General features: G+C 39.3%; 1 protein-coding gene across 4 annotated transcripts in view; it reads left to right on the top strand.

Annotated features, from left to right (window-relative positions):
• Positions 1–14,310, top strand: part of Rev3l (REV3 like, DNA directed polymerase zeta catalytic subunit) — a 150,716-nt gene that overhangs the window by 44,207 nt on the left and 92,199 nt on the right. For all 4 annotated transcript variants that reach the window (XM_036169236.1, XM_036169238.1, XM_036169239.1 and 1 more), the window contains 3 exons: positions 197–386; positions 10,621–10,695; positions 12,333–12,493. In XM_036169236.1, the coding sequence (XP_036025129.1) occupies positions 197–386; positions 10,621–10,695; positions 12,333–12,493 (426 nt within the window). The remainder of the gene's footprint in view (positions 1–196; positions 387–10,620; positions 10,696–12,332; positions 12,494–14,310) is intronic.

Genomic DNA, 14,310 nt, shown 5'->3' with positions numbered 1-14,310 from the left:
TTTAAATAATATACTACAGTGCTTATGCTTACAAATGTTTTATGATTAAGTATGCTTAAGATAGGTGGCTGTAGACTAATTTTCTTCTACCTTACATAAGCTATGTCGCCGCTAGAACATTTGAATGACTTGCATTCTGAATGTTATATTGTTACATGTGTCTCAAGACTAAACTTTATAATGTGTTACATTTTAGGTCAGAAGACATGTCTTCATCTACATGGCATCTTTCCTTACCTCTATGTGCCATACGATGGTTATGGACAGCAGCCAGAAAGCTATCTTTCTCAGATGGCATTCAGTATCGACAGAGCACTTAATGTGGCTTTAGGCAATCCATCTTCCACTGCTCAGCATGTGTTCAAAGTGTCATTAGTATCAGGAATGTAAGTATATGATAATATCCTTTAAAATTTGCTTCTCTGTATTTCGTTTTAATTAAATTAAAATGTTATTTTAATTAGAGGAAAACACTCAAATGAAATGTATGTTTTCATATTTGTTTTACTTTCATAACACTGGAGCTATGGTGAATTTCTTCTTGAAGCTTTGCAAAGTAACTTTTTACTGGAATGAAAAGATAAGTGGCTACCAGTGGTTTTGTTGTAACCTTTCCCATTTTTCCTGCTTCCTCGAACTGAAGAAATTCATGTAATCCGTATTTACTCTATGGCACCTTTTCTGTATATACTGTTGTAGGTCCTCCGAAGGTTGCTCTGCTTCCTATCACTGTACCAAACACCAGAGACAATCACCTTATAAAGGGAAAGTATTTCATCTGGGTTACGTTTTATAGATTCCATTTATATGTCCATGATCCATTGATCTGGTTGCTGTGGACCTGTGTCAAGAGAGGACATCATTACAGGAACATGTAGCTGAACAAATTACTCACCATAGGCCAGGGAACAGGGAAGAAAAAGGAAGAGACTAATTCTTTAAATCTCTTTGAGAACGTGTTCCTAATGACTTAAAGACCTCCCACTAGACTATATTTTTAAAGGTACTTTTTCAGTAGTGCCTTTAACTCGTGGACCGTTGGAAGATATTCAAGACCTAAACCATTTCACTTGCTAAACAAAACAAAAATCCTTAGAGGTTATACTCTAGTAGCAAGAAAAAGGTACATATTACCAGTACACATTACATGAAATAGATTTATTTATCTATTACATGGTAGGTGGTATAGAAGAAAAGAAGATGTAAAACACTTTATAAGAATATAAGACTTGTAACAGTTTTAGATAGGGTCCTCAGAAAGGATCTTGTTGGTAAGATCAGTGATGTTGCTATCACATGGATATAAAATGTAAAAGAGAGAGATGAAGGAAGTAGGAGTCCAGGTTGCTGGCGTGGAAGAAATAAGGAGAGGGCAGGAGAGTGGGTGGGTATATGTGAGAAGACAGTCATGTAGACCACTAGTTCAAGGTACAGTGTTCATATTTTGCCTTCTGCTATCTCTAGCATTGGCTATATTTGATTTGACAGTTGTGAGATTGTGGTTCTCAAACCTAAGGACAGGGATTGCACCTGAACAGTGGCATGGTGGAATCCAGGGCTTTCCATATGCTATTTTTAGCCAGCCTCTGACTACAGGAAGAACTGCAGTGGAAGGTAACTCACAGCTCCTGCCTCCATTTCTTCCTCCTTTACCTTGGATCACATCAGTAGCTGAGGCTGATGGTCACCCCGCCTCTCTGTCTCTCTGCTCGTCTCCTTTCACGAGTTCTCCCTAATACATTCCAGAAGCTGTGTTCCTTTCCCAGAGTGCTTGAACTGAATGAGAAACTGTTCATTAGGGACCAGCAATCTGTATTTTTTTTTTTCTTTTTTCAAAGCTGAGGACTGAACCCAGGGCTTTGCACTTGCTAGGCAAGCGCTCTACCACTGAGCTAAATTCCCAACCCAGCAATCTGTATTTTAATAAGCTTTCTGTCAATTCTGATGCATACTCAAATTTGGCAGTCATTGCAGGAGGCTATTCTGCGAACTTGGAATTTTCTTCTGAGCTGCTGCATGGTCCTGAGCAGCCAAAGTATGACTTAAACTAAGTAGAGTTCCTTTAGCAACTGTGCGGGGAACAAAGATTTAGGGAGATGTGGGTAGAGAAGCAGGAGGTACAGTAGGACTATATCATCAGTCTAGGTAGTAAAAGCATGGTAGTGTGAACTAGGGTAGGGTAGTAGCAAGGAAGTAATGCAAAGGTCAGCTTCTGGATATATACTGAGGGTTGTTGAGATTTGCTGTTTAGTTGGTTGAGAGTTGTGAGATATGCCAAGAATGACAACAGAACTTTTTGTTGCTCAGAATTTTGAGTGTGTTGGTGGAACATTTTGGAGGGAAGATCTGGCGGCTATGCTTGGATGTTTTGGGTTTATATGTCTGTACGATCAAAGTATAGACCTTACATTTTTCTACTTTGTTACATCTTAATCTAGACTTCCTTTGTATTTTTTAGTTGAATTATTTTTTCTATTGTTTCACTTCAAATCAGTAAACAAAACAAAATCCACTCTTCTCAAAATATAATAGGACCATTAAAAAAAAAATTTCCATAGTGCTCATGAAATAAAGCTTCGGGGTTGGGGATTTAGTTCAGTGGTAGAGCGCTTGCCTAGCAAGCACAAGGCCCTGGGTTCGATCCTCAGCTCAAAAAAAAAAAAAAAAAAAAAAAGAAAAGAAAAGAAATAAAGCTTCAACTTCTAACCATAGCTACATGATCTGACCTCTTTTCCCTTCCTATTTATTGTTTTCCATCTGAAGACACTGATCTTTGTTTTCAGCTCTGTGTATACTAGACTATTTTCTACCTGAGTTCTTTGTACAAGCATGACTACTTTAAGTCATGATTATCAATATTCTATATATTAGCCCATTCTTTGTTTACTTTAGCACTTAACACCACTATTTTAATTTTTTATGTTTTTCCACTAGTTTAGAAGTTCAGTCAGAGAAAGAACCATGTTTACTTGTCTGTTAGTACACACTAGAACCTTTTCATAATGTTGAACACCTTATTAGCCAAAAGAGAGATAATAATAGGATGTAGATATTGCTGTGGATACGATACAGCTACAGATACTGAGAGAGTGTTTGTTAGGAGGGCTGTGTCACGTGGTCATAAGGCTGAGAAGTTGCAGTAGTCTGAATGCTGAAACTCCTGGGGTGCCAGTTCAAGTCTAAAAAGCTTTAAAACCAGAAAGGTTAGTGGTATAATTCTCATCTCCAGGCTGTTGATAGGAGGTCTAGAAACCAGAATCAAGATTTACAAGAGCTGGAGAGCTTGAACCTGTGGTCACTAATAAAAGAGAAAAATTGTATCCCAGTTCTGGAAAAAGGAGAGAAAATCGCCTTTTCTCTGTCTTTTTTGTTCACAGTATGACTTGGATGGTGATGACCTGCATGTAGATGAATCTTTCTTACATATTCCCTAACTAAGCAAGCTAAAATTATTCAGAGACCTTCATGGTTAAAAGAAATAGAAGACAATGTATAGAATTTCTAGGCTATATTTTGGGCCTATATAATATGAAACTAGAATCACAAATTTCCAAATAATTTTGGTTTAATAGTTAAAGACTTACTCAGTGTCTGAAATAAAGAGACAAATTGAAAAAAGATTGTTAGCAAACAAAGACAAAGCAAAGATAATATGGACCACATTAACGGAGGTTTTCTTCCCATTTATTTGGGTAAAGTTGACCTATCTCCTGAGAGCTGTGTGAAAAATACCACAACAGTAGGAAGAATTTGGAATTTACCAGTAAAAAATGAGATTTCATCTGTATTAGTCAAGAGGTTCTAGGGGAACAGAATTGATAAAATCTATATACACATATAAAGGGGATTTGTTAGCGTGGCTTACAGGCTGTGGTCCGGCTAGTCCAACAGTGGTTGTCTCCCAAGAGAAAGTGGAAGAATCTCTTCAGTAGTTGTGCAGCCTGTCAGGCTGGTTGTCTCAGCTGACCTTCAGTGTACGCTGAGTCCTGAAGGAGTGTCTCAGTAGCAAGACATATGACTTGCCCATGAGACTGAGGGCAAGCAGGTGAAAAGCCTCTTCCTCCACATCCTATATAGAGATTTAGGGTGAGTCTTCCTTCTTCAAATGGTCTAATCAAGAAAAATCCCTCACACGTGTGCTCACCTGCTGGGGTTTTCAGTTAATTCCAGATGTGGTCAGTTTGATACCCAAGAACAGCCACCCCAGTGCCATATGCCTTATATCCCTTTCTTCATAGAAACAGCAGCAAATTATAGAAGCAATAGTGTTGTACCTCACAACCTTTGGCCTCTATGGGCATGTACACATGTGCATACTACACACATGTGCACACATATGTGAGATACATAGGAAGAGGTATTTATAAAAAAAAAAGATAGAGGTGGGTGGTGAGATGACTCAGTGGTTAAGAGCATTTGTTGTTGCAGAGGATCAGGGTTCAGTTCCTAGCACCCAGAACATATGTCTCACAGACGTGTAGCTTCAGTTTCAGGACATCCAATCTGATATTTCTTCTGGCCTCATTAGACACAAGGCACATCTGCATTTTACTCACATACACATAAAATAAATAAATCTTAACAATAAAGGATAAAAGACAGAGTTGGTCAGAGATTACAGTTCTGAGGGAGGTGAGTTAAGCTGAGATCTAAATGAACACCGAAAGAAATCTATGCAAACGCCAGGAACAGAGCTTTCCAGGCTGAGGAGATAGTAAGCAAGGGAACCCATGAGGAGGATCAGATACAGCAGGGAACACATGAAGAAGGATCAGATACAGCAGGGAACCCATGAAGAAGGATCAGATACAGCAGGGAACCCATGAAGAAGGATCAGATACAGCAGGGGACCCATGAGGAGGATCAGATACAGCAGGGGACACATGAGGAGGATCAGATACAGCAGGGAACCCATGAGGAGGATCAGATACAGCAGGGGACACATGAGGAGGATCAGATACAGCAGGGAACCCATGAGGAGGATCAGATACAGCAGGGAACCCATGAGGAGGATCAGATACAGCAGGGAACCCATGAGGAGGATCAGATACAGCAGGGAACCCATGAAGAAGGATCAGATACAGCAGGGGACACATGAGGAGGATCAGATACAGCAGGGGACACATGAAGAAGGATCAGATACAGCAGGGAACCCATGAGGAGGATCAGATACAGCAGGGAACACATGAGACAGGGGACACATGAGGAGGATCAGATACAGCAGGGGACACATGAGGAGGATCAGATACAGCAGGGAACACATGAGACAGGGGACACATGAGGAGGATCAGATACAGCAGGGGACACATGAGGAGGATCAGATACAGCAGGGGACACATGAAGAAGGATCAGATACAGCAGGGAACACATGAAGAAGGATCAGATACAGCAGGGGACACATGAGGAGGATCAGATACAGCAGGGGACACATGAGGAGGATCAGATACAGGGTCACATGAGGATCAGATACAGGGACACATGAGGATCAGACACAGGGACACAGGATCAGATACAGGGACACATGAGGAGGATCGGACACAGGAATACATGGGTAAGGATCAGATACAGCAGGATGCCTATAGTGGTTTTAAATGGCCAGGGAAAAAGAATAGTGAGTGATAATGACAAGATTAAAGTGAGAGACAAGGATGAGATGGGGGCACATTTTAGATGTTGGGAACTAGCAAAATAAAAATTTTAATTGAAATTACTTGGTAACAGTAATACAGATAGCTCTGACCTAGAGTATAAGAAGTTTTTAAATTTTTAAAACTTTATTATTGTATGAGTATATATGCTGTGTCTGGTAGGTGTGGACACTTGTGTGCTGTGGCACATATATGGAATCAGAAGATAACCTCAGATAATGTCTACACCTTCTGCCTTGAGTTGAGACAGAGCTTCTCTATTGTATTTTTCTGCTGTATGCTAGGCTGCATGTGCTGGCCCATGAGTGTCCAGGGATTCTCTTGTCTCTGCTTTCCTTCTTTAGGAACAGTGAGATTATAGACACTTGTGTCATGCACCTGGCCTCACATGCATTACTGGGATTTGAAATTAGGTTCTTGTGCTTTTTTTTTTTTTTTTTTTTTTGGCTGGAGCTGAGGACCAAACCCAGGGCCCTGCGCTTGCTAGGCAAGTGTTTTACCACTGAGCTAAATCCCCAACTTGTGCTTTTGAATGGCAAGCACCCATTGAGTCATCTCCCTAACTCCTTGTTCATGTGTTGTTCTAACTACATCATCTTTGAAAAATCACAGTTTATCAGAGGCACTAGAGTTTTTGATCCTCCTAAAGTCATATGGAAACCTTAGCTGCTTCTGCTTTAATTGAAAACTTCTCTCCGTAGTATGATCATCTGCATCTCCCTTTTCTTGTTAAGTCTCATACCCTGAGGTAACACAATAGGATGCGTAAGCCCCTAACAGTTATGTATTTAGTTATTTAGTTGGGAGGCAGTGTCAGAGGACAACTCAGGGGACTTGGTACTCCTTCCAACATGTGGGTCCCAGAATTTAAACTTGGGTCATCCATCAGGTTTGGTGGCAGACACCCCTAACCGCTGAGCCATCTTACCAGCCCCATTCAAGCTCTTAATTTCCGGTCTGCTCAGTTTTCACTGGATTCATTTGATATGTATAGATGTTAAAGACATCAGTTACTAAAATGTGTCATGTGTTGACATACACATTTATATCACACACACACACACACACACACACACACACACACACACACACGTCGAGTGCATACATATGATTATGTACTTCGCCTCTCCCTGGTGAACTTGTGAAATGAACACACAAAGCTGAATAAGGAGGGTCATTTACATGCTGTTAAAGGGCACGGCAAGAGTGATGGCAGTAGTTTACGTTGTTCTGGGGTTTCTTGGACTTCCCATCTAACTTGAAGGGAGGTACTGCATGCCAGTCCACTGCTTCCGAAGTGGAAGGCATTGTCTCCTCTGCTGTCGTCAGTTCTCGCTTTTGTTAAAAAGCATTTTTTTGAAAGATTTATTTATTTATTGTGTATACAGTATTCTGTCTGCACATATCTCTGCAGGCCAGAAGAGGGCACCAGGTCTCATTACAGATGGTTGTGAGCCACCATGTGGTTGCTGGGAATTGAACTCAGGACCTTTGGAAGAGCAAACAGTGCTCTTAACCTCTGAGCCATCTCTCCAGCCCCTAAAAAGCATTTCTTAGCCAGATGGTGGTGGCGCACGCCTTTGATCCCAGCACTTGGGAGGCAGAGCCAGGTGGAGCTCTGAGTTTGAGGCCAGCCTGGGTTACCAAGTGAGTTCCAGGAAAGGCACAAAGTTACACAGAGAAACCCAGCCTTAAAACAAACAAAAAGAAAGAAAGAAAGAAAAAACATTTCTTGAGCTGGGTAAGAATGTTTGCTGTCCAAGCATGTGGACCTGAGTTTGGATCTCTAGCACCCGCAAAAAATCTCAGTGTGCATGTCTATATGTATGCTTATAACGCCAGTGTTTTGAGGGGCAAAGACAGGAGAATTGCTGGGACTTGCTAGCTGTCAGCCTGGCTCCAAGTTCAGTAATAGCTTAGTTTCTGTTCTATTACTGTGCAGAGACATCATGACCAAGTCCACTCTTATAAGACAAAACATTTGACTGGGGTCTTGTTTATAGTCTCAGAGGCTTAGTCCATTATCATCATGGCGTGGAGCGTGATGGCATGAAAGCAGGCACTGGAGCGGTAGCTGAGAGCTACACCCTGATGGTAAGGCAGAGGAAGAGGAGAGAGAACAATGCTGGGCCTTTGGAACCTCAGAGCCCAACCCAATGACACACTTCCTCCAACAAAGGCCACACCTCCTAATCCTTTTAATACTTTCAAATAGTGCCACTCTCTGATGACTTAAATGTTCAAATATTATGAGCCTATGGGGTCATTCTTATTCATGCCACCACAGTAAGAGTTCCTGTGTTAAGCGAATAAGGAGATGTGTGATAGCACAGAACAGCAGATGTCCTCCTAGATCCAAAGTGTATGCAGGTACATGTACCCGTGCACAAGTGCACACACAGAATTTTCCTTTGCTTCTGAAAACAGCTTTGGTGGCTATGGTATTCTTCATTTTACTGCAACTTATTTTTGGAAGGTTTATTTTTTAATCATGTGTGAGTATACATGGGTGTACTCATGTGTAAGTGCCTGCAGAGCCGTTGGAGTCTCCTAGAGCTAGAGATTCAGGCAATTGAAACCAAACTCTGCAAGATCAGTACCCATTCTTAACCACTGAACCATCTTCCCAGCCCCTGTATTTTTACTTTCTGTTTTATATAAAGCATCTGCAGTGTTGTGGGTTTTGTTGGAGAAACTGAGGAAGGCACACAGCCCTTATTTGTAATAGTTTGCCTCTGGCTGCTCTATTCCATTCTGTTTTCTGTTCGCAGTACCTTTTCCCTTCATGTGCCTGCCTGTGTGGTGCTGGAGATAGAACACAGGGCTTTGCACATACCACTCAAGTACTTTACCAACTGCACCCCTTCCCAGCCCTTGCTGGGTAGAATACTCATGTTTGGCAGGGTTTTGTTTTGTTTTGTTTTGTTTTTTAAGAACTTAGATCACATCTCTTTCTCCCCTGGACTGTAACACTCCTCCTGGGACTTCTGATTTTATCCCAGTGACTTAATACTTTCCTTGTTTTAACTCTGTCCTTGAGAATTTTGATTATAATATTCCTCAGAGAGATGCTTTTTAAATAAAATACTTTTTAAGTCCTTTGAGATTTCTGGATGTGAATATCAGTGTCATGTAGCTAGGTCTCCTGTAAACTGACTGTCTTGACTTTAACCTCAACAATTCAATTGCCTGGCCAATTATAATATTTTTAATCACTTATTTTGTTTGCTAGATTTTTCTTATGCTTTCCCCCTTTTGTTCTGAAATCTCATAAAATGAATATATAAAGTGTCAACATTTTTTTACTTTTTAAAATCTGACTGGATCATTGCAAAAGACCTATCTTTGGGCCCAGAAATTCTTGTATATGTTCACCTCTACTGTAGAGGTTCTCAATCAGCTAGATACTTAACTTCATTTATTATGTTTTTTTTTAATCTTCAAAGTTAATTTTTTGGGGGGGGTCCAGTGTATATCGCTTCAATAATTTTATTTTTAAATTTTTTTATTAATTTTCCCAGCCTCTTAATGAATTTCACAGTTATGCCTTGAATTATCTTTCTGTTTATTTAATTGTCAGTTTTTCCTTAATATTGTATGAAGTTTTTCAGAAAAATTCATTCTCTTGAGTTTTTTTTGCCAAGTAATTAATTCATTTTCTTCTTTGTACTCAACTAGACAATTACTGTGCACCATACTTCATTTTTATTTTTCATTCTTCTTTATGCTGGTATTTGTGCATCTGCTGACTTAGTTTCCTGTGCCAGTTTGTGGGGTGACTTTAGTCTAAGAGACTTTCCTATCATTTTGATTGGATGTGCTGTGCTCATTTGTGTTACAGTGAGACAAGTTTGTATGTGCATATTCAGCTTTTCGATTGTAATCAACACCAGCAATATCTGCAAGTCTCTGTAGGCTGCAATGGTTGTGGTATAACACTGCCAGCAAGAATGCAGTTCCCTTAGGTTGGGCACAGCTGCAAACGTAATATGCATGTACGTTTCTCTAGATAAGATAGGGCTGGACCACTCGGTTCTTCATCCGGGTATAGCATGCCTACTCGAAGGTGCATGTCTGTGTTTAAGCGCTACACAGAGATGGGTGGAACTATCAATGCCTGAGAGCTCCATCTGTGACTTCATTGGACCCCTGGAGGATGACCTTCCTAGAAAGGGCTATCCAGATATTTTCCCTGGGATCAGAATGAGTGGTTGGGATCAAACCTCTAAGAATAGGCTGCTCTGCTACTTCTTGGCCACAGGAGAAGCATCAGATTTGTCTGGTTGATGTCCCAGGGTCCTCAAGCAGACCAAATGAAACTAAACAGGAAATGTTGTGGGAACCTCAGTAGACTGAACCAAACACAACTGTAAAGCTACTCTTCTGTGTCTAGAGGTATTAGTTGACAGGTGTATTAGTTTCCTTTCTATTGCTGTGGTAAAACGCCATGACCAAGGCAACTCAGAATAGAAAGAGTTTGAAGTGGGAGGAGCAGACTGGTCTTGGAGTAGGCTTTTAAAGCCTCAAAAAAAAAAAAAAAAAAAAGCCCACCCCCAGTGACATACCTTCTTCGAACAGTTCCACCACGTGACGACTGAGTATTCAAACAGGAGAGCCTGGGGCCTTCTCAGCCATTCTCACTCAGACCGCCACAGCAAACAAGAGCAACTTCCTTCTAGAGCTGTGATGATTAGCTCTAAGGTAGAAATGGCCTGCTGTTCTTTTGGGTCCCTAGTTCCATCAAAGCAGGATGTTTTAAAAATACTTTAAAATATTTATATGTATTCTTATGTTGTAAATCTCTTATAGGTTTAGTTGAAAGGTCTTGGGCTATTTTTTAAATGTGTTTTGGATAATATTAAATAACTATTAAAGACTGAATTAGGCCAGGTGAGCCTAATTTGGACAATAAGTTGCATTGTTTCATCTCTGAGTTACAGAAGTATTTTTAAATGTTTTTCTTTTATTTTAGGCCTTTTTATGGTTATCATGAGAAGGAAAGGCACTTTATGAAGATCTATCTTTACAACCCTGCAATGGTGAAAAGGTACAGAGTTAAATGAAACCAAAGTATCAATGACCATGACTTAAATGTTTAGTGAGAACAAGAAAAAGATAGAGGAAAGGCTGTGTAATTTTTAACACCGTTCTAGCAGAGAATGTAAAATGTCTGTACATATGAGTCAAGAGAGTCCCGTTGCTTAGGTTGTATGAAGGATACTTCAAAGGTGGGTCCTTCGTTTATGGCCCCTGTCTACTTCTCTTCTGTCTGGGATGTAGTGTGTGTGTTGCGATATGTAAGCAGAGATGGTAGCTGTGTGATGTGATGTCAGTGCCTATTGACCAGTCCATGTGTTCAAAACTGAAACGGAGATAGCTCCTTGTTGGCCCCTTACTAGCTGCTTCAGGTCTTGAATTTTGTTTTGCCCTTTAGTCTGCTGCATCTAGTTGACTTTCCAGTTATTCTAGAGCCCATGTTATTGGAAGCAGGAATGAAAGAAACACACACATTTCATGGTAAATTCACAAGGCTTTTAAATGTACATGGTAACAAAATATAAATGGCCTTTTGGATGAGTGCTTAATTTTCTTATTCAGGAGAGCTTCTCATCTAATTAATACTGAGTTTCAAAAGTTAACCATTTGGTGAGATCTAAGCTGAATGTCTCTCTACAGTTAGGGAACTGTAAGAGATACAGAACCAAAGACACCAGGTTTGCTCTGAATTAAACTAATTGAGCACCTTACCAAATTTGATCTCTAAAATAGAGAGAGATAGAGTGCCCTAATCCCAATAGTGATTCTTCTACACACAAGTAAAAACCAGTCTTTGTACAGCACACCCTACTTTACCCAAAATAGCTTCTATTAAGTACTAAAATAATTTTCCAGAGTTATGCCAGGAAAGGACTTTTGTATCAGTTCTCTATTCACTTTTCTTATAACCGTGGAGTACAAAAGAACAATTCTTGGGATTCTTATCTCTCACATACCCAGTGGTAAGAAAGTAAACATCAGTCATTTTTCCCTTTGAAAAGTAATTTATCACAGTATTATCTTATAATCCTTCAAATTGTGTGTGTGTGTGTGTGTGTGTGTGTGTGTGTGTGTGTGTGTATGTGTTTACTTGCTTGTCTGTGTGTGCACTATGAGCATAGAGTACCCGAGGAGGTCAGAAGGGGGTGTTTGATGTCCTGAAACTGGAGTTACAGGTAGTTGTAAGTTACTTGATGTGAGTGCTTAAATTGGAAAAAAAGAACTTACTGGCTTTTAGTTACTTTGGGGGAGGGTTGATGCATACAACTTCATCTTGGTGATTTGAGACAGGGTTTTGTCGGGAAGCCTAGCCTGGCCACAAACATATCCTCATGTTTCAGCTTGCCAGGTGCTGGGATTGCAGGCAAGCACTGCTATACCCACTGTCTATTTCTGTAAGTTTTTTTTATAAAATGGTTTTAAAAATTTTCCTCTTTTAATCCATGAATTTTTTTTCCATTGAGAAAATTTCAATTTCTTTACTTTAAAACTTGGATTTATACTTTAACTTCAAATAAAATACAAATTTCTGGAAATACTGAAATGAAAATTTTGTGTATTAGTTTTTTGTTCTCTGTATTTATATAGTCATTGCTTCATTTGATATTTTAAGGAACATAATCCTATAACTTTCTTTTTCTAATTTAGGATATGTGAACTTTTACAAAGTGGAGCCATAATGAATAAATTTTATCAGCCTCATGAAGCGCATATTCCCTACCTCCTACAGCTCTTCATTGACTACAATCTTTATGGGATGAATTTAATAAACCTGGCTGCTGTCAAGTTCCGAAAAGCAAGAAGGAAAGGTAAGGCTAATTTTCAAGATCAGATTAAGGCTGTGTAATTAATGACTTACAAGATAGTATGTTTTGAGAAATGAATGCTGAGTGGATAATGAATAAAAAGAAGTGCTCAGAGTGGGTTTTGAGATTATCAGGAAAAGCTTTTGAGAGGACATTTTCTGGAGCTGGGGAGATGGGTCAGTAGGTAAGAGCACTGGCTGCTTTTCCAGAGAACCCAGTTGGATTCCCAGCACCAACGTGGTAACTTACAACTACATTTAATTCCAGTCCACGGGATTCAGTGTTCTCTTCAGGCACCAAGCACACAGTGGTAAATAGAAATACTTGCAGGTAAAATACCCATATACATAAAAATAAATAAATCTTTAAAATAATAAAAAAGAAATTTTGCTAGTTTACTGAAATATTCACATGCTATATTCACACCTACTCCTAATGAGACAACTTGAAGGTTTTTCATCTGTTTGGAACTATGCAGGCATTAACATAGATTTCAAACATTTTAGTCACCTTGAAGGAAACCTTTTTATATTTTAGGACTCTAATCTGCAAGCTTCCCAGGCCTATGACTGCTAAGTAATCAATAATCAACTTTCTGTTTATGTATAGTTACTTATCCTGTATATTTAGTATTAGTAGAATTGTACAATATATAGATACCTAATTTGTATACTTAGTATAATATTCTTAAGGTTAATCCACGTGCCGTGTATCAGCCCTTCATTCTTTTTAGTGACACAGTAATCATCTGTTTGTGTGTATAACTTACTTTTTTTGTCTTCGTCAGTTGATGGTCATTTGGAGATCTTTCCTTTTCAGGCTCTTGTTAATAATGCTATTTTGAACGCTCTTGTACAAATATTTTTATTTTCAACATATACTTGTGAGTAAAATTTCTGGGTTCAGTGGTCTAGCTTATGTGGCGGGGGTGGGAGGGGCAGAGTGAGAGTGAGTGCACACATGTGTGTACACATTTGGGCACATATACTCGTGTAGGCAAACACTTTACCTATGAAGTTATCTCTTCTTCCATTCTATTTCTTTTAGAACATATTGAAGTGGACATTTTTCTTTTGGCTAAAATGTTCTTCCCAATCGCCATATTTTCTTCCCTCATTGCCATACTTCTTCACCCAGGGGTCAGCATTTTTGTCTCTAAGTTTACCAACTATTCTCCTTTGGTTTAATTTCTTCCATTTCTTCTACCATTTCTAAACTTCAGTGGGCTATATTTTGAGGTTAGTCTCTTTAAAAAATCATTTAAAAGTTGGATAAAATTCAAACAATAGTAAATACACCAAAGAATTTACAAATAATAAAAAGTGCAGACCAGAAGAGGTAGTAATATAGTAAGGATGACTTTTGCTCTGAAGACATTTGTTTATCATGGGAAATTCAGAATCTTCTTTGAGGCAGCAGCCATACTGGTTGTAAGAGAAACCCAAGTCCAGGTCTGCCTGGCAGGTGGAAACTCCAGAATAAGATAAGACCACCAGTGTCGATGCTCCCTTAAGTTGAACACAGACAAAGAACTTGAGTGCTCTTTAGACATTCAATCCAATTTGGATATCCTGGGACTAAAACATTCTCAAATACAGAATGTGATCTAAGGTGCTGCTAATCTAGTAATATATTTAGATCTGGTTGAAGAAAGTACAAATCCTCCCTAGAGCATACTCTTTATATTCAAATGTATGTTCAGTACACAATGTACTAGAATATATTGGAGTTATAATGAACACACCCCAAATCAGCAAAGAATGCAGATGTCATTATTAATGACCATTGAAACATTATCATTTGTAACCTTTATCAAGTAA

Source organism: Onychomys torridus, chromosome 19 (assembly GCF_903995425.1).
Source record: "Onychomys torridus chromosome 19, mOncTor1.1, whole genome shotgun sequence".
Classification (NCBI taxonomy): domain Eukaryota; kingdom Metazoa; phylum Chordata; class Mammalia; order Rodentia; family Cricetidae; genus Onychomys; species Onychomys torridus.
This window is presented reverse-complemented; position numbering and strand designations above follow the sequence as displayed.